Source organism: Xiphophorus couchianus, chromosome 13 (assembly GCF_001444195.1).
Source record: "Xiphophorus couchianus chromosome 13, X_couchianus-1.0, whole genome shotgun sequence".
Taxonomy (NCBI): domain Eukaryota; kingdom Metazoa; phylum Chordata; class Actinopteri; order Cyprinodontiformes; family Poeciliidae; genus Xiphophorus; species Xiphophorus couchianus.
Genome location: NC_040240.1, coordinates 22220331 through 22241010, shown reverse-complemented (window position 1 = coordinate 22241010; position 20680 = coordinate 22220331). Strand labels below are relative to the sequence as shown.

Sequence of the window (20680 nt, the reverse complement as noted above, 5' to 3'; positions counted from 1 at the left end):
CCCCCCCCCAAACTTTAGCAGTAATTTGATTATTAAAAAATTTGAAAGAACTTCAACATTTTGAAGTTGTCACCTGGTGAAAATGTGCATTACATGGGCCGTTATATGCATTCGTTCATGTACTGCTTTAAAAAGGGATATAACTTTAGTACAACTTGACACTAGTGTCTTTTATATCACCGTATAGTACAGAACACGTTCTTAAATTTTAGGTTTGGAAATATGCTGAGGGCAAACTCTAGTTCAGGAGTTTAAGCAGATATCAACGTCATCCTTCGGGGGCGTGGTCATTGCAGCTGGTATAAATATGAGTGACCCTCCCATCGTGGGTTCATTTACTAAGGGTTCAGGTGCCTGAACTCTCCTTTTTCATATCAAGCATTTTACCGCGGTTTGCATAGAGCTTCTGAGACGTTGCTCCTTGGAGGAACAGGTGAGTCAAGTTGTTCCCTGTGAGATTCTCTAGAAGGAACTGTAAATCTGAAAATCCATCTGTGTTTTAATGTTGTTTGAGTTAACGCGAACCTTACTGATCACGTGTTGAGTTATTAATTACATGTTGAACTTTTCACCCGTTTAGAAGCAGCAAGACCAGACCAGAAAAAAATGGTGAAGATTGGAATCAACGGGTGAGCTCATTTGGCTTTGCTCTCTCTACAGAAAAAATTAAAGTTTTGCATCTTACAGATTTTCGCTCTCGTGGTCATGAATACTGCCATAGGAAGGTTTTGAAGAAGCTATTAAAGTTATACGGATTTTTTTGTGCAGAAACTTTCTTTTCTTTGTACCAGTGGTATAAAAATACGATGATGGCACAAGCATGAAACTTCTCATAAATGTTCTCCATCAGATTTCTATCAATCCCAGAGGTGGAGGCGTTTGAAAATGTAACTGCCTTAGCAACAGTTGCTAAGTAACCTGTTTAGCATAATAACCGACGGTTAAAAATGTATTCAGTAACTCTTTAGAAAAGTGAAGTTTGTTACAAGAAATGCAGAGGGACGTCAGGCGACGTCACGCTGCGTCAGCACTCGCTGCTAACCGCCAATATTTTTTCAACGAAAGAATCTTAATATTACTTTAACAGATAATGATGTCTTGTTTGGTATGGAAAAATGTGAACTTGTCAAAACAAAATTTTTATATTTTAGCTTTTTTATTATCTATGGTAAATGTCATATTAACGCCTCCAGATATTTACAACAAAAGCCTAATATCCAGACTTTATCTTCTATTAATATCTATATAGTCTATATTTCAAAGTATATTATATTCCATAGGATCCTTGAAACTAAGTTCAAATGATAAAGCCATTCCAATCACAACTACAACCTCGGCGCACCGATTTGATTTTGACATTGTAAACTAATTGTTGTATGTTCTGTAAAGCCCTTGGATGTTGTATCTGTGTTTGTAATTACTGGTGTTCTATGTTGTTCTTTGTTTGCAATAAATGAATAAATAAAAGTAACCGCATGTCGCCTGCAGAAAGAACAGTTGTAACCCGTAACGTATTGATGCACTGTGGAAATAGTTTTGATAAAAACAACAAAATGCGCAAGTTTTACAGAATTCCATCACAACTCAACCTTTAAGGCAAAGAGACTTATTTGTTTGCAAGCCATCAGAAGAAGCAATTGAGACGAGCTGAAGACATTTATGAGTAGCTCCTTCAAGCTGTGCTGTCACTACTATATTTTTAATGGAAATTCATACAACTTTGCTGTCTATTTTGTCAACCGGTTAGGGTTTTTAAGACTATAAATTAAGCTTTGAAGTCTTCAGAAAAAACATTGTTGGTTTTGAAATCATAAATTATATAGAAAACAAAAATTTGTCAATTATTTTCAGGTCCTACATACATATGGTGGCGATTGTACTTTGAATGTTGGTTATCTTGTAGTATAGATGTTGGTGGTGTTGAGTTGAACTGATGGAAATGGAAAATCCAGAAACGTAATATTTTGAGTTGGACCCTTTATCTTCTGCTTGTAATAAGTTAGTCTATTCTCTTGCTATTTATAGTTCGCTGGTGTTGTGACGACTCCACGCTCGGTGTCCCTCCAGTCACATCCTCCACTGACTCCATTACTGTTTCTTCTCAGCTGTCACATTCCTTTGATTTTCCCCACTTGTTTAAATTTAACTCCAACATCTTCGAGGTGCAGAGATCATCCTTGGTTCAGAATATGAATGCTGCCAAGTCTTGGAGATTGTTGAAACGGGTTCAGTCTTCTGTGAAGCAGCAGCAGCTGCTGCTCAGAGATTTAGCTTGTGGATGCTGGAAGGGTGCCAAAGCCCAGCTTCAGACACAAAGGATGGGCAATGGTCCAGTTTGGCCTTCTGACTCCCTACTTGCTTCCCAGACTGCTAAAGAACAGCTTCTGATTCAGATCTTACGGATAACATTCAGCAGAAAGCTGAATATGTACAATTCTTGCTCCCTTCGATTTGTTTTTAAATCTCCGATATCAAATTAAAAGCCTGCTTTTCTTAAGGATGTTCCCATCAGTAGCTGGAGAAATCTGAAATCCTGGTTATCAGTGTTGCAAATGCAAATTTTTAAATTGATTGAGAGATCAGCAGATGACTAGAATTAGATTTGTCTGCTCGACCAATTTTTTTTTTCTCTCTATTCTCAAAATTTTATGACTTATGATTTTTTGGGAAAATCCATATTTGAAAATTATTTTACTGAACCATTTTCTTCTGACATGATATCCAATTGCACCTCTTGTTTCCTGACAGTTTGAAGTAGGTGATGCAATCCTATCTCTGCTCCCTCCTCACTCCGGCTCAAGGCTCACTCTTATGATTCCCATATTAGGGGTAAACTCCCTTCTGATTTCCTGTGTGAACATCTTTGTCTTTAAAGTGGGCTGACCTTGTATGGTCTGTCTGCTGTTTTTTAGTTTTCAGTCATTGCCACCTGCTGGTCAAGAGGAGTACCTGAAAACTGTAGCTAACTTGCTAAAGTTGCTCTACAGTCTGTGTTTGGAATTTGAACCTAAACTTTATCCTTTCTGTTGGAAGTATAATTGGTCAGTGTGGAGGCTCTGATTGATTCTTTCCAGTCCAATCAAATTTTAAGACCTAATTCTAAATGTCTACTTACTCAAAACCACTTAGTGTTGCAGTTATTCCTTTGGTATTTACAGAGGCTATTTTCTTTTTGCAGTCTATATGCTGTTCATTATATTTCTTGCCTTTTAACGTATTTTAGATTTGGACGAATCGGTCGTCTGGTGACCCGAGCTGCAGCCCTGGGTGGGAAGGTTGAGGTTGTAGCCATCAATGATCCTTTTATTGACCTCGACTACATGGTGCGCAACTTTTAAAAATAAATAAATGAATGTCACACAATTTTCTGCTACAAGCATGGTATTTACGAATGTCCAAATACGCTCTGTGCAGTCCTAAACTTGTACGTTGTCTTGCAGGTCTACATGTTCAAGTATGACTCCACTCATGGTGTCTGGAAGCATGGAGAGGTGAAGGCAAAGGACGGCAAGCTGCTTATTGGCAAGATGCAGATTATGGTCTTCCATGAGTATGTAGTATTTAACAGACTTCATATGCTTCCTGATGAGTAGACATTATGCATAACCTTGGTGTCAAAATGTACAGGAAGGACCCTGTCAACATCAAATGGGGTAGCGCTGCCGTAGACTATGTTGTGGAGTCCACCGGTGTTTTCACCACCATTGACAAAGCTTCTGTAAGTTCCCAAAAGGCACTTTGTTGATAAAGAGGTATAAATGTTGATGTGGCAACATGATTTGAAAACATTTGGAATGTATAATTTAAAAAATTGTGGGGTGGTGTTAAATTTTTCTGAAGGGAATGCAAGATTATGTAGTTGTTTTAATGTAGGGTAGTTATATTAATTTAAGTTGCATCAAGCCACCGGGTTTTTTTTTTTTATCTTTCAGGTTCACTTGAAAGGCGGTGCAAAGAGGGTGGTGATCTCGGCTCCAAGCGCTGATGCTCCCATGTTCGTTATGGGCGTCAACCAGGACAAGTACGACAAGTCCATGAAGGTCGTCAGGTGAGTCTCAACAGGATCCGTTTTTTGATTTGATGTCACAAATCTATTTTGATGAGAAGAATCAAAACTATGCAGCTTCAGAACAACCAATAACCTTTTCTTGTTTTATTTATTTATATTTTTATTTACTTTTTAAGCAATGCTTCCTGCACAACCAACTGCCTGGCTCCCCTTGCCAAGGTCATCAATGACAACTATGGAATCGTTGAAGGTCTCATGGTAAAAGGGAATATTTAGCAATTTCTAAAACCTCTGTTGTACTCTCTGCTATGTGGGCAGTCTGTTGACGATCATTTAAAAAGGCTCCCTTTGGGATGCAGTATTTAAAATAGCTAGTTGTTTGAAATTGGAATGAGATAAAGTCAGTATTGGCAGGTTTACTCCCTAATCTGTATCTCTACACTAAAACCAGAGCCTGGTGCAAATGCATTAGCAAAATGTGTCACTGGCTCCATCTGTCATCTCATCCAGAGCACAGTCCATGCTACCACAGCCACACAGAAGACTGTTGATGGGCCTTCAGGTAAAATGTGGAGAGATGGGCGAGGTGCTGCACAGAACATCATCCCCGCCTCGACTGGAGCTGCCAAAGCAGTCGGCAAAGTGATTCCTGAGCTGAACGGGTATGGAAATCCTTTTAGCCAATTTCGTTTTAGTAAATGTAAAATGGATTTATAATAAAGTTGCCTTGAGGGTCATTCATGTTATAAATCTATAACAGAAAGCTGACTGGTATGGCTTTTCGTGTCCCCACCCCCAATGTATCTGTTGTTGACCTGACGGTCCGTCTGGAGAAGCCAGTAAGTATTAGAAAGATAATCTGAACAGTTTGTCTCCAAGAGATAGTCTTACTTTAGAACAGAATAGAATGCTATGTTTTTCTTTTGCTTTTTTTAAACTTGAATTTTGCACCATTTTTGGAGATTTGGGTTGAAAGTTTGCAATTTAACCTGTTTATTTGTTCAATTATTCAGGCAAAGTATGATGACATCAAAAAGGTTGTTAAGGCTGCAGCAGATGGGCCATTAAAGGGAATTCTGGGATACACAGAAGACCAGGTACAACAAATGAATACTGTTGCATCTCTGGGGACATTTATCTGCTCAGGAGCCAGCAGATGGCAGCACATTATGAAACATTAGTCAGTTATTAATCTCTAGCTCCTCACTTGTAGGGGTCATGTCTCCTAACTGTACATGACTCTCGGCTCAGGTTGTGTCTACAGACTTCAACGGTGACACTCACTCCTCAATCTTTGATGCTGGAGCTGGCATCGCATTGAATGATCACTTTGTGAAACTGGTTTCATGGTGAGTTTTTGTAGTATCCCACAATCCATCATGCCACTCTCAGAATGACTAAAAACATTCTGAGTAAGTTTTTACAAAGGATCTGTTTTGGGGAAACTGAACTCTAGGTGTACTTAGTGGCTCACATGTATGTGATTTTTCAATCCTGTTTATTTGCAGGTATGACAATGAGTTTGGCTACAGCAACCGTGTGTGTGACCTGATCCAGCACATGTTCTCCATGGAGTAAAGCTGATGCCTGTTCCCTGTGGAAACTGTTTGGGACCTTTGCCCTTGGTTCCACCTACCTTCCTGATAAACACTGTACTATAATCACCTGTTTGGTATAGCAACCTTATATTTCTATGAATTTTGTCACTTGACTTAATAAAGTCCTTTCAATTAGATGTCTGCATAACTCTCTGCTTTGTAAAAGGTGGAGTTCAATTTCCCACTGACCATTTTTGATGAGATTAGAAAAAGGGACAACAAATCAAATTTTCATGCAATTTTAAACTTTCCTTTCTTTGTTCTTAAGTTTATGTCAAAATGCATAGTGGCATGTTTGAAATATCCAAATGGACTCTGACTATCTCTGGCCTCGTCTAAATCTACTTATTTATTGGTGTAACCCAACATCACTGCATAACTGAGCAAAACTTTAAGCATATAACCAATTAGAACATTTGGAACCATCTAGTGTACAAACCTAATATAGTGAATTTTACCTTGAAATTTCAGTTGGCAATTTAAAGTAATCTTCAATTTCTGCAAAATGCTGATTATACGTGTGAATGAAATGCTTTTTATTTCACAAAATCTCTTTTTTTTTTAAACAGTGTGTAGATTCTTGCGTTCCACTAAAAGTGTTCGTTTGTTTTAAATGCAATGAATCTCCTGGTTCAACTTTGGTATTTTAAGAAACATTATATAAGAGAAATCTGTGTGGTTGAGCTGAAGAGACATTAAAAGTCAGAAAGGGGAAAATCCATCTTTGCTTAGTTCAGCTTGTTGAAAATGTCAACTGGGGTCACATCAAGTTTTACCAGTAAAATAAATAAAAAAAAAGTCAGTTTATAGAAGCAAAACACACACAAATAACTTTAATATGTGATTTACGGTAGCTTCAGCTGCTCAGTAACCTCCTTTTACAGTTATTACGGTAAAGCACCGCCGCAGTCATGCACTGATGTTTATTCCTGACTGGGCTTCGCTGCACAGCCGCTCAGGACTGATTTCACCTCCTTAACTGGAGCCTGAAATAGCCGTCCGCTCCTTCCAGGTATGTAAGGATGAATCTTTATTAGAGATCGGAAAATGCTTTGTTTAGCTTTATTGAAAGGCGTAAATATTCACTTTGCTTGTGCGCATCGCTGCTGCGTTTGTCCCTCTAACGCTGCGTAAAAGTAAACTGAATTTGGCTGCAGGATGCAGATGGACGCCTGGTATTAGAAGCACCTACATATATCTTCTAAAAAAATGCGTCAGAAGATTAGTGTGTTTACTGGTATTCTGTTATGTCGTTTTGTCTGCCATATGAGGTCACGTCATCCTTCTAATATGCATAACTGGTTCACTTCACAGCTCCACTTCCTGAATGAAATCTTGCCAAGTCAGGAAAGAAAATAGTGAATAAAGGGGCCTCCAGGTTAGGATTCTGGTTCGGATCAAGGATTTTTAATCGATTACCTGGCGTGTTGAATCCACAGAAGTCCGGGTTCATGCCGGATTTTGAGCATTTCAGATTTTCCTACTCAAGAATGAATCCTGTCCTGGGGGAGAGCGGCTTCCTGGCTCCGCAGCAGCATCACCACATGATGGGCCAGGCGGATGCAGCCATCCCGGAGCCAGGCTACTTCCTGGGGGACAGCGGTGGATTCGGGCCGGATGGCTGGTCAGGGTTGGACCTGGGTGTCCTGCCGCCGTCGTCGGGTCTGGCCTACCTGCACCGGGCGCCCCCTGCGGCCACGGCCCTGCGCAACGACCTGGGATCCAATATCAGCGTGCTAAAGACCCTGAACCTGCGATTCCGCTGTTTTTTAGCCAAAGTCCACGAACTGGAGCGCAGGAATAAAGTGTTGGAGAAGCAGCTGCAGCAGGCGGTGGAGAACAGCGGCGGAGAGGGGCTTCATAAACCCCTGACCAAAGACACGGGGGTCCAGACTGGATTTATCGGACCAATTCCGTCCAGACCGAACTACATCCCGCTCCATAATGTCAGTAATTCGGCCTACCTCCCAGGCGGCCTCCTCTCTCCCACCCTGAACCCCCCTCCGCTCCTTTCAAACCACCTGAACACAGATTCAAACTCCAACCTCACCTCAATGGGTTTCTCCCTCGGTGCCGCTCCGAGTCCGAACGACGCGACCAAAACCTTGAGCAACATCAACGAAAAGCACGCCGCCAGCAGCAGTCTGCCTCCGCCGCCGCGCTTCCTTCCCGGAACCATCTGGTCCTTCAACCACACCCGCCGCTTCGGCATCGGCAGGGATTCGGGGCCCGGGGCCTCCTGGGGGCACCCTGACGGCATCGGGGTCCAGATCGACACCATCACACCTGAGATCAGAGCTCTGTACAACGTGCTGGCCAAGGTGAAGAGGGAACGGGACGAGTACAAGAGGAGGTAGGGACTGAACCTTGTTGTTGAACTGGAGTGAATTCATTCATGTCTTAAAGTAATGTGTTAAAACTAAGTTCTTTGAATAACGGGTGTAGCGCACTATAAAAGTAATTTAGTAAGGTATTAAATTCTATCCGTTATGAATCAAAACTTAAACATACAGTTTTACTTTAAAATTTAATTTCGGTGGGCTTTTTGTTAAGTGTATTTTACATTTAGGTGTCAAATAGATATTTGTTCAAATGCATTTATCATGTGTGACACATAAAGCTTATTAAAAATTAAGGTTTACCATAAATCTTGTGATTGAGAAGGTTTTGTGTCAAATTTGTATACAGCTTTTACAGCACTAATTAACGCTAAAGTCAAAGATTTTAGAAAACTGAGCTTCTTAACGCTGAGGAAATCATTTCCAGTAAAGGGGACAGTTTAGCTGTGGTGGGCAGGGAAAAGGTTTATCTTGGATTGAAAAGTTGGCAAAAAAAACAACTTCAACTGTCATCTCTAATTTTATAATTTTCTGTCATGTGATGTAAATTGTATAGGAAAACACTGTAATAACCCATCAAATAACTTGATTTTTCCAGCCAAAACTTCAGATACACTTAAATTTAGATTAGTTTTTGTGCTCCATGCTTGGTGTCTCATTAACATTTTATGTCATAACCCTACACCAATTATTGTTTTGTTTCTTTGTAACAGGAGAAATTAGCAAAATTATCTTAATATATAATTGGACTTTCACAGTTATTTTGGCCCGTTTCTGGACATTAATATAAGTGTATTTAAGCTATTAAAGTTCAAAACATAAATGATGAAAAATTCTTATGTGAGTGATAAATTATTATTCCAATTTTGATAGTTTAATTAAATTAAAGTTAAGTTTGCTTTTCCAGTGTAGATTTTTCTCATTTGCCCTAAATAGCTGACACATATAATAATGTACAGACAGCTAAACTGGTTGAAACTATTTACAAACCACAATTATTGCTCCAAAATGGGAACTTTCTCAGCTGCAAGTCTTGACTGTTAACTTTTACTAAACTGACCCATTCATAATTCAGCCAGTGTTCTCTTCACACTGCAACAAGACCGCAAGTCGACTGAACTAACATGCAATTAAACATTTAATGGATTCATTAACAAAAGAAAGTTCCTAATTTTAGTCATAAATATTTAACATTACATAGAAAACGTTAAACTACGGAGGGTATTTATATTTTTATATAAATCTATTTTTTTATGTATTGCATGTCAGTCATATTTTGATAATCATTTGTGTAAAAGTTGAAAGTGAAAGCAACTTCCTTCTCATTGTAAATGATTTTATAAAGGGTTGTGGGAGAGATTTCCCTGAAAATCTTAATTATTTTGTGATTTCAAACTTTGTGTTGTCATTGATGTTTTACTTCCAGAGAGGGATATATTGTATATTATTTCCATATTTACTCAGTCAAAGACAGATTTGACTGAGTAAATGAAAGCAAAGTAGCTCCTAGCCCAAGTGTGTATTTTCACAAAAGCTTTTATCGATTGACATGTCGGCAGATGTGAGGAGAGGTATTTGTCTCACATAATGATAGTTCCCTTTGTAATTCAAGTCTAAGTGTCTGGGATTGTTACAGATCCTATTGGTTATGTTACAATAAATACATTAAAGTTAGTAATAACTTAGAGAATGCAAGACAGGTGTACTTATATAGCATCATTTATACACAAGACAACCCAAAGTACTTTTACAAGACAACAAATGAAAGGGGGGGAAAGAAAACGACAAAGCATGAACATACAAGTACATAATGGAAGAATATGCTAAAATACAGATACTACGAACAGCTCATTAGTCATATTCTTTGATTAAAAATCTGTTATAAACAAAAATGTTTGTAATCCTGGTTTGAAGGAGTCAACAGTTTCTTCACATGTCCGGTTTTTAGTGGAGTTGGTTCCATAAAACTAAATGGTGCCTCACTTTTAGTTCTGGCTGTGGGAACACTGAGTGAGCAGGTCTCTAATGACCTGAGGGGTCGACATGATTCATACTTGGTAAGCAACTCTTTATTTTAGGCAGAGTTTTTCTACTCTGCCTTGGAATGTTTAGAGAAGTATTTGTCCCTTACTAAGGGACAAATACTTTAAACTTCAGTTTAAAAATATTTTTATTTATTTCCATATTTAATTTCTCACTTCATTTCTTTCTGTAATAATATAAGATCAGCTAAAACAACCAAATAGGTTTATTATAAGATGGTTAGATGATGTCCTTCATTTCCTCCATTTCTATCCTCCTCTTCCTCTCTGCTGACTTCTGTTTTGCTACCTGCAATGCAGCGGCAGCCCAGTGATGTAACCAGCCTTCCATCTCCCTCTCTGTATTTTCTCCATGTCTTTTCTGTGTTTTCCTTTCTGCCTCCTTCCTCTGTGTGTTCATCTGTCAACATTTCTCCATCCCTAGCTTTGCTGTGCTCTTAATCTCTTCCCAGAATAGCTCCGTGGATCTTTCTTCCCATCTTTTACATTACTTCCTGCTGTCCTTGTCGACTCCTCCTTCGTTTAATACATGGGTAAAAACAATAAAAGGTTCAGTTACTGTTTTCTACTGCTTTAAGTGCTGTCTGTACTAATGGACACAGCGATGATGTCAGCTTTGCCTTCAGTAATTGATGCTCTATGGGGTTACAGTGACTCATACATCATTTTGCTGAAGCAGAAAACCAAGCAATGAAAGCAGAGAGGATTCCTGTTTATTTAAAACTCTAGTGATTTTTAGATCAGTGGTCTTGGCACCACTGAGCCTGTAGCTAATTTTTTGACATCAGAACCAAAAGCTTTATAATGTGATGGGACATTATTCCAAACTGACAAGATTGCCATTATAATTTTGAAAAGTATGTTATAGGTTGTAGTGTACATCCTTTAATGTTTAAAATACATATGAATGACCCATAAGAAGTTGATTTAAAAAATTAGAGAATTCCTACAAAATTCAACCTATTTTGATAGACAGGGAATAAATGTGTATCAAAATGATTCAGGGAAAACCAGACCATGGAAAACTGCAGCATTAAGCTCCATTTTGCAGCATTAAGGCTACAAAACTATAGCTTGACGTCCTTGCTTACCGTTTGTGCAAACTCAGTGCCAGGGTTGTTGTCCCCTACAGAAAACCTTCAAAAACATTAAGCTAAATATTTGCTTTTAATAGCAAACCAAAGAAACGAACTTGCCTCTTCTCCTCATCTTTGTCAGACTTGCAGGAATAATTGATTTAGTTATTCTGTGATAATCCACTTACAACATATTTAATTTATTTACTTTTTAAAACAACTCGGTGTATCCATATAACATCAGTGCTCAAAAATCACATCAAGGCATTGTACACAGTACAACAAACAACCCAGATCTAGTTGTATACAGTAAAGTTCAACTAAATGTGATTCAGTCATCTTCATATCCGGATATGTTCAGTTAACAACAGTTTATTTCAGTTCTGCTTATTTCAATTCTAATACTAATGCGCAGCAAAACTGATCTCAGGCAGTTTACAAAGAAATTAAGAGTTTTGATTTGGTTCATTTTATTACAGATTGTACAGCTCAAGTTAGTCCAAATTTACCAGACCACTATATTTCAGTTAACCCCATTTTAATTCAATCCAGGTCAGTGCAATGGAATGAAGCAGATTGCTTATCTCATTAGTAAACTGCAGCAGATCTCAGATTTCATTCTTAAAACTCGGCTCCTCTGCAGCTGTGGACGTCAGAGCCAGGTCAGACACTAGGCAGCAGTTTGACGTCATCACAAATTATCCCACTGCTCCTGAATAAAACGTGAGTCTGTAGGGTAATCAATCAGAAATGTCCCCGCAGAGCAACGTGTGGAGACTTTAAAACGTAAGCCACAAGGACATCGGTCCTCCTCCTTTGCCTCCTCTGCCTGCTGCTTTCCTGCAGCCATATCTGTGTGTCTCTTCATTTCAGTGAACTGAAAAATATGAGCTCTGAGTCACTAATATTCAAAACTGGTGAGATAAACAAAGTGATATTCTCTTCTTTGGTGAACATCAATAAAAAAATAAAAATATCTATTTTACAAAAGAAAAATATCATTAGTCTAATGTAGTTTTTATTTGGCATTAGCTGCTCTTGCTTTGTTTTTATAAAGGCAGCTGATTCTGATCAAATCAGGCCAAAACGGGACCCAATGTATTTATTTTCCCCTATTTACATATGATTTATAGCATCCAAACTGCCAAATGCTTTTTGAAACTGTTTTATTGTGTCAAAGGTTTTATTGATCAATTCTTCAATTATTTTCTTTTTTTATAGACAAAGTGAGATCAAGAGCACATTTCTAGCATTTTAGGCACAATGTACCTAATGCATATGAAAATAAGGTTCACCTTAAATTTAAATGTCAAGATATGCAAAGTTTATGACTAATGGTTATAAAAGAGATTGTAAGATATAGAAAAAGATCACTGTTTCGTTGCATTGGCATGACTGTAGACTAAATGCGGTGAAATGTAGAAATGGCATCAGATGGATTTAATTTGATATTTTTTTACGTGACTTACAGAATGATTCTAAATCTGTTGGATTTGGTGAATGGGAAGTATTAATTGCACGCAGACATTTTAAATGATCAGTCCATATGAATATCCAAATGTAACCCTGTTAATGTGGCACCAAAATGTCTATCCTGTGATATTTCTCTGTTTTCCTGCAGAGGGAAAATACAGCAGAAATCATCTGAGCATGTGGTCCCACAGAAACTTCTGCCTGTTTCTGTTTATTTCTGTCTTCTCTCCATGAAGACTGAGCGCTGGAGCATCCACACTGAATACTTCCTGCTTATGTAACATTTGCTGAATAGGAATAGATTTTGTCTCAACGCTTTGGAGGAAAATTCTTCAGGTGTCGCAGCTGAAAATTAGATTGAATTCAGGAAGGAAACCATGCAACAAAAAGCTGAATATTCCAGTTAAAAATAATAAGTATTTGATTTGTTTTTTTCTTTAATTTTCATATTGAGTGGCAAATGTGTTCCTGTAATAAGTTTAATCATTTATTCCAGTAATAAATGGTTTCCTGTCTTGAAAATGTGTCAAAGTGTTAATATCATAAAGAGCTGGTTTATCTCTATCATTTCCTGCTGAGAATTGTGACTGTGTGTTAACAGATGGGAGGAAGAGTATGAAGCCAGAATGGATCTGCAGGAAAGGGTAGCTGAACTTGAGGAGGTATGTAATCATCACAGTTTGATTATAGTTATTATGTTCAGGTATCAATTACGGTACCTTAAACTCAGTTGGTTTGGATATATAATTTTTTCTTTTATGAAATGAAACGACATCAGACTTGTATAGCACTTTATTAGGACACTTGCATGAAATCTTCCATTTCTATTCACACACACACACATTCACACACGGATGATTGCTAGCTGCTGGATTGTAGTCACAGCTGCAACATGATTTCAAAAAATGTTTTTTGTGTTTACTCTTATCTTTGTTTGATATTAAAAATTGATGACTAATTTGAGACAAAGTGTAACAAAGCAAAACTAACAAACAAAATGAGTACCTTTTCATAGCATCAGGACCCAATTATGTTTTTGGGTTTTTTTAACTCCGTTTATTTTGAATGATGGCTTTATTCTATTCTGACAAGACCCTTTGGGGTTCCATTAAACATTGAAACTGGATCAACTAAGCGTTGCACTTCTTTGGAATTTAGAAGAAAGTAAAAAATGAGAAAATACTGTATATGAGTTGTCCCAGCTTTTCCTTAAATGCCCCAAATAATTAGGAAAATACTTAATTCACTTAATAAACACCAGAAGGGATAATTAGTTTGTGAGGACCTTAAGAATTAGGTAGTTAGCCTGTATCATTTAAGATCTTTTGTAGTCTTACAATATAATCAAACATTTAAAATGCTGCATGTTACATTCACCCATCCATCTATAGAACTGCTTGCATTGTTTTTTTGTTTCTTTGTTTTTTTAGGATCTGCAGGAGAGCGAAGTGTACCAGGATGAGCTGGCTCTCAGGGTGAAGCAGCTCAAGGCAGAGCTTGTTCTTTTCAAAGGACTTGTTAGCAATGTAAGTCTAAAACATTTTTGATAAGAGTACACGCACTGGAATAAACTTCTAGAGAGAATTAAAAGTGGAAAAAGAAAGTGGACAGACACATCAGTTTATCAAGATTTTCTTAGAAATTCATTAGTTTTCTTCCCTTTTAGAAGTGCGGCTCTACTAAGCTGTGTCAACAGAATTTTCTTTTGACTTGTTTTCTTAAGGACCTGTCTGATCTGGAGAGCAAAATTCAAGAAAAGGCCATGAAGGTGGACATGGACATCTGCCGGCGCATCGACATCACAGCTCGCCTGTGTGACGTCGCCCAGCAGAGGAACTGCGAAGACGTCATTCCCATCTTCCAGGTACGTCTGCAGCAACCATTCTCCAATAAAAACCTTTACCTCTGAGCTAAATCTACACGCCTCCACCCATCAGGTACCCACTCCTCCATCCGCTTCTGGCCGCCGCACTAGGAAGCCGAGTGGGCAGTCACAAAAGAGCGGCGACGGAGATGAACTGAGCGTGTCAGAGAGCGAGGGGGGAGGGGCCAAAGACGAGGAGTCCAGCAGCACGTCGGCCAGTCTGATAAATGAGCAGATGCAGAAGATGCTGAATCACCTGTAGGTATCATTTCTCTGAACATAGCAACAGTAAATCACCATGTAGCTGACTTGATTGCATCTGTACTGGAGGAGGGAGTGTGAGTTTGAAGATGACTGCGACAGTCTGGCCTGGGAGGAGACAGATGAGACGCTTCTGCTGTGGGAAGATTTTTCTGGATATACACTGGGAGTTGAAACACAGGGAGAGGTACACACACGTTGCATTTCTTAAATTTCTTACTTGTCTGTTAAACTTTTAGACTACAGTATTCTCAAATAAATCTGAAGTTAGAAACGTGTGAAGCTTCTGCATAGCTCTAAAAATGTTCAATACAGAAAACAAATGAATACAAAACAATTAGATGTGATTGTTTCTTGTAGAATAAGAATAATAACTTTTATCTTGATACAACTTCAAGCCTTACTGTATTTTATATTGAGCTGCATATGTCATACTCTACAACAGAGGTTTCAAACTCATATCCATGTCGAGTCGCATGAATATGACATACGACCTGACATGGGTCACATGTGAAAGGGCCGGTTGTGGCGGAATATATTGATAAAATTACCCGTTAAATTGTTAAAATATTAATGATTTTTCTGCATTCAATTAGTACGTCTTAAAATTTAGCAATTTTCAAAAATTTTTAGCATTGATGTAATTAAGTCCTATGTAAATGGAAACTGACTAAATAATATTTAAGCACACAACTGCTACCCCAAAGTTCAATTTATGTGATCCTCTAGATCCTAGAGGGCCACACAGCAACCTTAAATCACCGTTGTGGATGATTTTTGGCGGGCTGGATTTGGCCCGCAGACCTCGAGTTTGACACCTGCGCTAAAGAGGCAGGTGTCAAACCTCGAAGGTCTGGGGAACTGTAGTTTACAACCATTTTTAGGATTGAAAGTAGGCCTCACTCCTTTTAAATCAAATGAAAAATAACGTTTTACTTTATTTGGTGAAACTTGTTAATGATTAGAAATTGATTTCTGGTCTTTACTGTCATCACCTGCTTCAGTTTCTGTAGTCTTTCCAGATATTTTGTCCCCATGTTCAGGGATGGGATTTCCTCCTGTAGGCACTTTTACCTCGTCTCACTTAGATGTTCTGTATCCATAAGCTATTTTCAGCGAGGTGTCTTGATGTAACTTAGTGCAACTTCAGTATGGTGACGTCGGTGACATGTCTTTGTAGGTGACCAGTAATCTGTTAATTGAGATAAGCCTCTGGAAGTAGCCATTGACCTGCTTAATGAAATGCCAGAAAGGAAACTTCAAGAGATTACTGACAGGTGTTTAAAGCACTCTGTCTCTAGGGTTCACCCCTACAAGCTAACATAGTGTCTTTTATTATTATATTGTTATAAATTACATTACATGACATACAGTACATCAGAACTTGTACTTGTTTGGTTTTGATTTTAGAGATGATCATTGGTTGAGGTTTGTGATATTTATGGAGAATCTATGGTGTAATCAATTAATGGCTTTACACAGATTTTTGTAAAAGGCTAATTTTAATAAAAAATAATCTCCCCAGCTCTGTCAAATGATTTATGTTGTCACTGTTTTTAATCACAATGACAAAATACTTTGCGATCATTTTCTAAGGCTTTATGGCACATTTGTTTGTTTTTCCAGCAGGACGAGTCGATTGAGAAAGTGATTAAAGACACAGAGTCCATGTTCAAATCCAGAGACAAAGAATATCAGGACACAATTGACCAAATAGAGGTGAGACATCTTGTCGCTTCTACTTCTGTGGTCTATAAAGCTTCTATTAATGAGAATAGACCCAGTCTATGTAATTTTTAACATGTTTGCGGTCCTTCGCAGCTGGAACTGGCCACAGCTAAGAGCGACATGAACCGACACCTGCACGAGTACATGGAGATGTGCTCCATGAAGAGAGGGCTGGACGTCCAGATGGAGACCTGCAGGAGACTCATCACACAGAGCGGAGACAGGTAGACCACAGGAGATCAGCCTCATTTGTTGGGACATGACAAAATGGCTATTAATTTGATAATGTTACTTTAATTTGAGTTTATTTTTATATTGTGTGCTGTAAAAGTCAGAATTTTCTGAAAATGGGGCTAAATTAGTGGAGTTCAGCAGATCAGTGTTCGCCCCGCCAATCAATTCTGAAGGGCAAGTTTGACAGATGAAATCATTTCAAATACAAACTTAAAATAAAACTAAATTCAAATTAAATGGTTGTAGAAAAAAGCATAAATGATGATTGAAAGAGGCACTGCAAACAATGTTTAACTAAAACGCTGTCACCTCGGATCTGACGTCCGAGGTTACTGGAACGGAGCACTAGTTGTATTTACATGCTGCAGTGGTCTCCAGCATGTTTAACATAAAACTTGTCCCTTTGTGTTTTATCTTAGAAAATCCACCCCACCCATCATACCAACAGCTGATGACTCTGAAAAGGAGGAGAAGAAGAAGAATCCGACTCTACCTGCTACCTCTGAGAGCAGCAATCCCTTTTGCAACATAAATGCTGGTATCCCACCTATGAACTGGAGAAAACCCTGACACTCAATCCCATTCTGCTATTTCTTCCTCTAGTGTTTTAGGACAACTGAAATAAAGAAAACACACACTTGCCCCACATCCTAGGATTTTTGTGGATATTTCTAAAGTTTTAAAAGTAACACAATATATTTGGGATTTCTAAAAACACCCTACTAACACTGGGTTCTTTTAACCGCGTAGCCAGAAAAATTATCCAAAGGAAGACAAATGCAGACAGTTCTGTTTTCTGTCTAAAGCAAAAAGAAAATTTTCTCCACTGTCTTTCAGAAGCGACTTTGAATCATGTTCAGTGTTATAGGGAGAAAAAAAAAGACAGCCACTGATTTGTACACTTCTGCCCTCATGTGGTGACATCCTCTAATTACATTTTAAAAAAATGCTGCACTTCATAGTGACAAATGAAGGTGAATCTGTAAGGCGTTAGGAATGCACATTATTTTGCACAATAATATGATTTAGTGTGGGAGCCTGTTATTTGCACAGTCTGTAAAAAAGGCTTCTTGGTACCAGTAAACAAGGGCAATAAGCCACAGAAGAATGTAGTTTGCACATGTCACTTAAATATGAAAAACAAAAATTCTATTTATATTTATTTTAGGTTAAAGTAGTTTATTATTGCAGATTTCTGCCCAGATCCCTCTTGAGATTGAGATATGGATCTCAATAGGGTTTTACGTGGTTAAAAAAAGAAATTTAAAATAATATACCTCTCCATGTGGGATTTATGGAAATTTCCATAAAGCAGTAAATACAAAACAAAAACAAAATTTGCAATTTGTTTAGCATCAATGAAAGATTATGGTAACTATTAATAAAGACATTAAGATGCAGTGAATTAAAAGCTTGAGGGTTAGTTATGTATGTACAGCCTTGATCAAAACTAAATATCTGGGTGGCTTTTAACCAAACTTTGCTTTGAGGCTCAACTGACTCTGAGCAAATTGAATTAACTGTGGTTCTGGGATTATAAAGGAATATTTATGTTGTGCTGTCCCAAACCACACATTGCAGGTTTGACTCTTAGCATTTTTTATCTTTTTTTTGCAGGGTTGTTATATAAATGTAGCCAAATTATGTCTGCTAAACCTATACATCTTAAGAAATCATTAATTTCTTTAATGAAATTAAAGAAAGGAAAAAAATATATAGATATATCCAGTTGCAACAAAAAAAAGAAGTCACTTTTCATGTTAATAAAAAGAAAATCTTTTAAAATTAGATATAATTTGCTATTTAGTCAGAACTTTCTTTAGTCAGAACAAAAAATTAGACCGTATTCTGCATGGACATTATTTTATTACGTTTCTATTTTTAATTTGATATATTTTTATTCAGTTGTTTAACCCCAAGTTTTTATACTTTAAAAGCAATTACCTATACCTCAATGATTTGTAATGCTAATTTGATACATTGAGTTAATTTTTAAAAAATCACCTTTGGAAAATTAGTTTTTAAAAAGCAGGTTTTTGTGCTAGACGTGAGGCGATGGTTTAAGCTGGAAATCGCTTGCCTCCTTATTCAGAGCTTCAACCAAGTTTAGGAGTGAATACATCATCTGTTGGTTTCAAATACCAGATCACTTACTTTTGCTTTGAGGTATGTGTCTGACCTCTAATTGCACATTTTTGTGAAAAGCTGTAATATTGTAACTGATCAGTGTGTATGATGCTGACCTATTAATGCTGCAAGCTTTGTGTCCTATGATGTAAATGTTGGTGATTTTCAATGCAGATTTACTTTTTTGTGCATTGCCGGAAACCATGTTTTGAATTATTTGGATCCCAACAGCAAATCTGGGATCAATATGATGTACAAATAAGTTATTTTAGTGCAAATAGATTCTAGAAGCGTAGGTTTTTGCTTTACTGTGCTGAAATGGTGCGCTGAATGACAGTTTGTTTGTTTTTTTATAATTATATACCCATAAGCCTCAGATGTTTTTGTCTTTTTAATTGGGTTTTTTTCCAAGGGTCACATGTATGTATGTATGTATGTATGTATACCAAACACACCTGCAACAACTTGGTAGCTTATGTTATTCTATTTCTTCCTTTTTTTTATTTTACACATTATTCTTTTTCAGTCAAAAAATGTACAAAAATTCTCCTATTTAGGTTCTTTATTGTTGAAACTAAAACAAAGTAGCTACAAGTTATAGAAAACAAATCATTAGCAAGAGAAATTTTAAAAAGACAGTCTGGTTAAAAACTGATTACCTGAATGAGATCATCTGCTCTTTGATTCTCAACATAGAACTCAATGTGTGTGAGTAAATTATTGAGAAATGAAATGTTTGAATGATTTTTTTTTTTTTTGTCATGGGCTATGTTGTGATTTGCAGAACTGTGTGTTTGATCAAAATAAGTTGACAAACAGAATAAATTGCATTGGAAAGATGTATCCTTGTCCACATGGTGGTGATGATGTGATGGTCTGCGGTTGTGGTTGCAGGACGACTTCCCATAACTGGATGAACCATGAATTCTCCTCTTTACCAGAGAATTTTCAGCCTTTATGATCTTAAGCTCAAGCACTCTTGGCTTAAGCAGCAGGACAATTGCCTTATACATGAGAAAAGGGTTTTTATTTTCTAGCTGCACTGATTTAGTTTCTGATCAGTCTTTCTGCTCCTGTAATGATTTAACTGTAATTGGTTCCAGTTGACACAGTTTACTTGGCTGAGCAAAAGGCCGAGGGTCAAGAGCTGCAAACCAACAATTTCATTCAGATCAATAAAGAGGAGCAAACACAGAAACGGTCAGGAGAGGAATAGCTCACATGGAGGAAGCAGCTGTGCTGTGTCAACACATTACAGATCCTGGGTTTAGTGTAAAACAATGTTTACCTCAGCCAACACCATGCAGTGCATTTTCCTGGCATCATGCATTTTAATTTTAAGCTGACAGTTCAGGACATTCATGATTAAATTGTGCAGAGCACACATAATTTACCCAAATTTAACCTTTCCTTTTTGCTTTTCTTTGTAATGTTCACATAGAACTCTGACCTTTCTCAAACCCTTGGCATTGTCATCCTCAAAAAGTGTTTTCTTTAAATTCTAGTAGTTCTTAAACCATATTTTGATGCTTGATAAATTCAGCAAGCTTCACAGAAAATAGCTGAAAATCTTAGTACTGATTACTGATGATCAAACCTTGAATATAATTCTAAATTGAATGATTTTATGTCTGTCATGTCTGAAGTTATAGATTGTTTACATTTTTGTTTTAAGTCTAAATAACATGGTTTAGAAAAATTAAATATATTTTTTGTCATTGGAGTGGAGTAACTCTCACTTTAATCCAAGATTGGCTCTGATTGGTTGATCATTCCCTCCTGACATCTCTGTCCCTGGAAGTGCAAGCTCTGAAAAATAAAGTATCATGATAAGTAACAGTTTATTATTTTAGAACACAGGTGCCAAACTCCGGTCCTGGAGGGCCACTGCCCTGCAACATTTAGATTTGCCTCTGTTGCACCTGAATA

General features: G+C 37.6%; 2 protein-coding genes across 2 annotated transcripts; both read left to right on the top strand.

Annotated features, from left to right (window-relative positions):
• The first annotated feature begins 284 nt into the window (after positions 1–284).
• Positions 285–5744, top strand: LOC114155951 (glyceraldehyde-3-phosphate dehydrogenase). Its single transcript, XM_028036110.1, has 12 exons — positions 285–433; positions 581–629; positions 3224–3323; positions 3441–3550; positions 3628–3718; positions 3933–4048; positions 4186–4267; positions 4520–4671; positions 4770–4848; positions 5023–5106; positions 5261–5358; positions 5518–5744. The coding sequence occupies exons 2-12, from the start codon at positions 607–609 to the stop codon at positions 5585–5587; spliced, it is 1005 nt and encodes a 334-aa protein (XP_027891911.1). The 5' UTR covers positions 285–433; positions 581–606; the 3' UTR covers positions 5588–5744.
• A 753-nt stretch (positions 5745–6497) lies between these two features.
• LOC114155947 (intermediate filament family orphan 1-like) lies at positions 6498–19592 on the top strand. Its single transcript, XM_028036095.1, has 10 exons — positions 6498–6619; positions 6922–7960; positions 13139–13199; positions 13968–14063; positions 14261–14401; positions 14475–14659; positions 14732–14849; positions 16289–16381; positions 16484–16614; positions 17044–19592. The coding sequence occupies exons 2-10, from the start codon at positions 7059–7061 to the stop codon at positions 17192–17194; spliced, it is 1878 nt and encodes a 625-aa protein (XP_027891896.1). The 5' UTR covers positions 6498–6619; positions 6922–7058; the 3' UTR covers positions 17195–19592.
• Positions 19593–20680: the final 1088 nt, after the last annotated feature.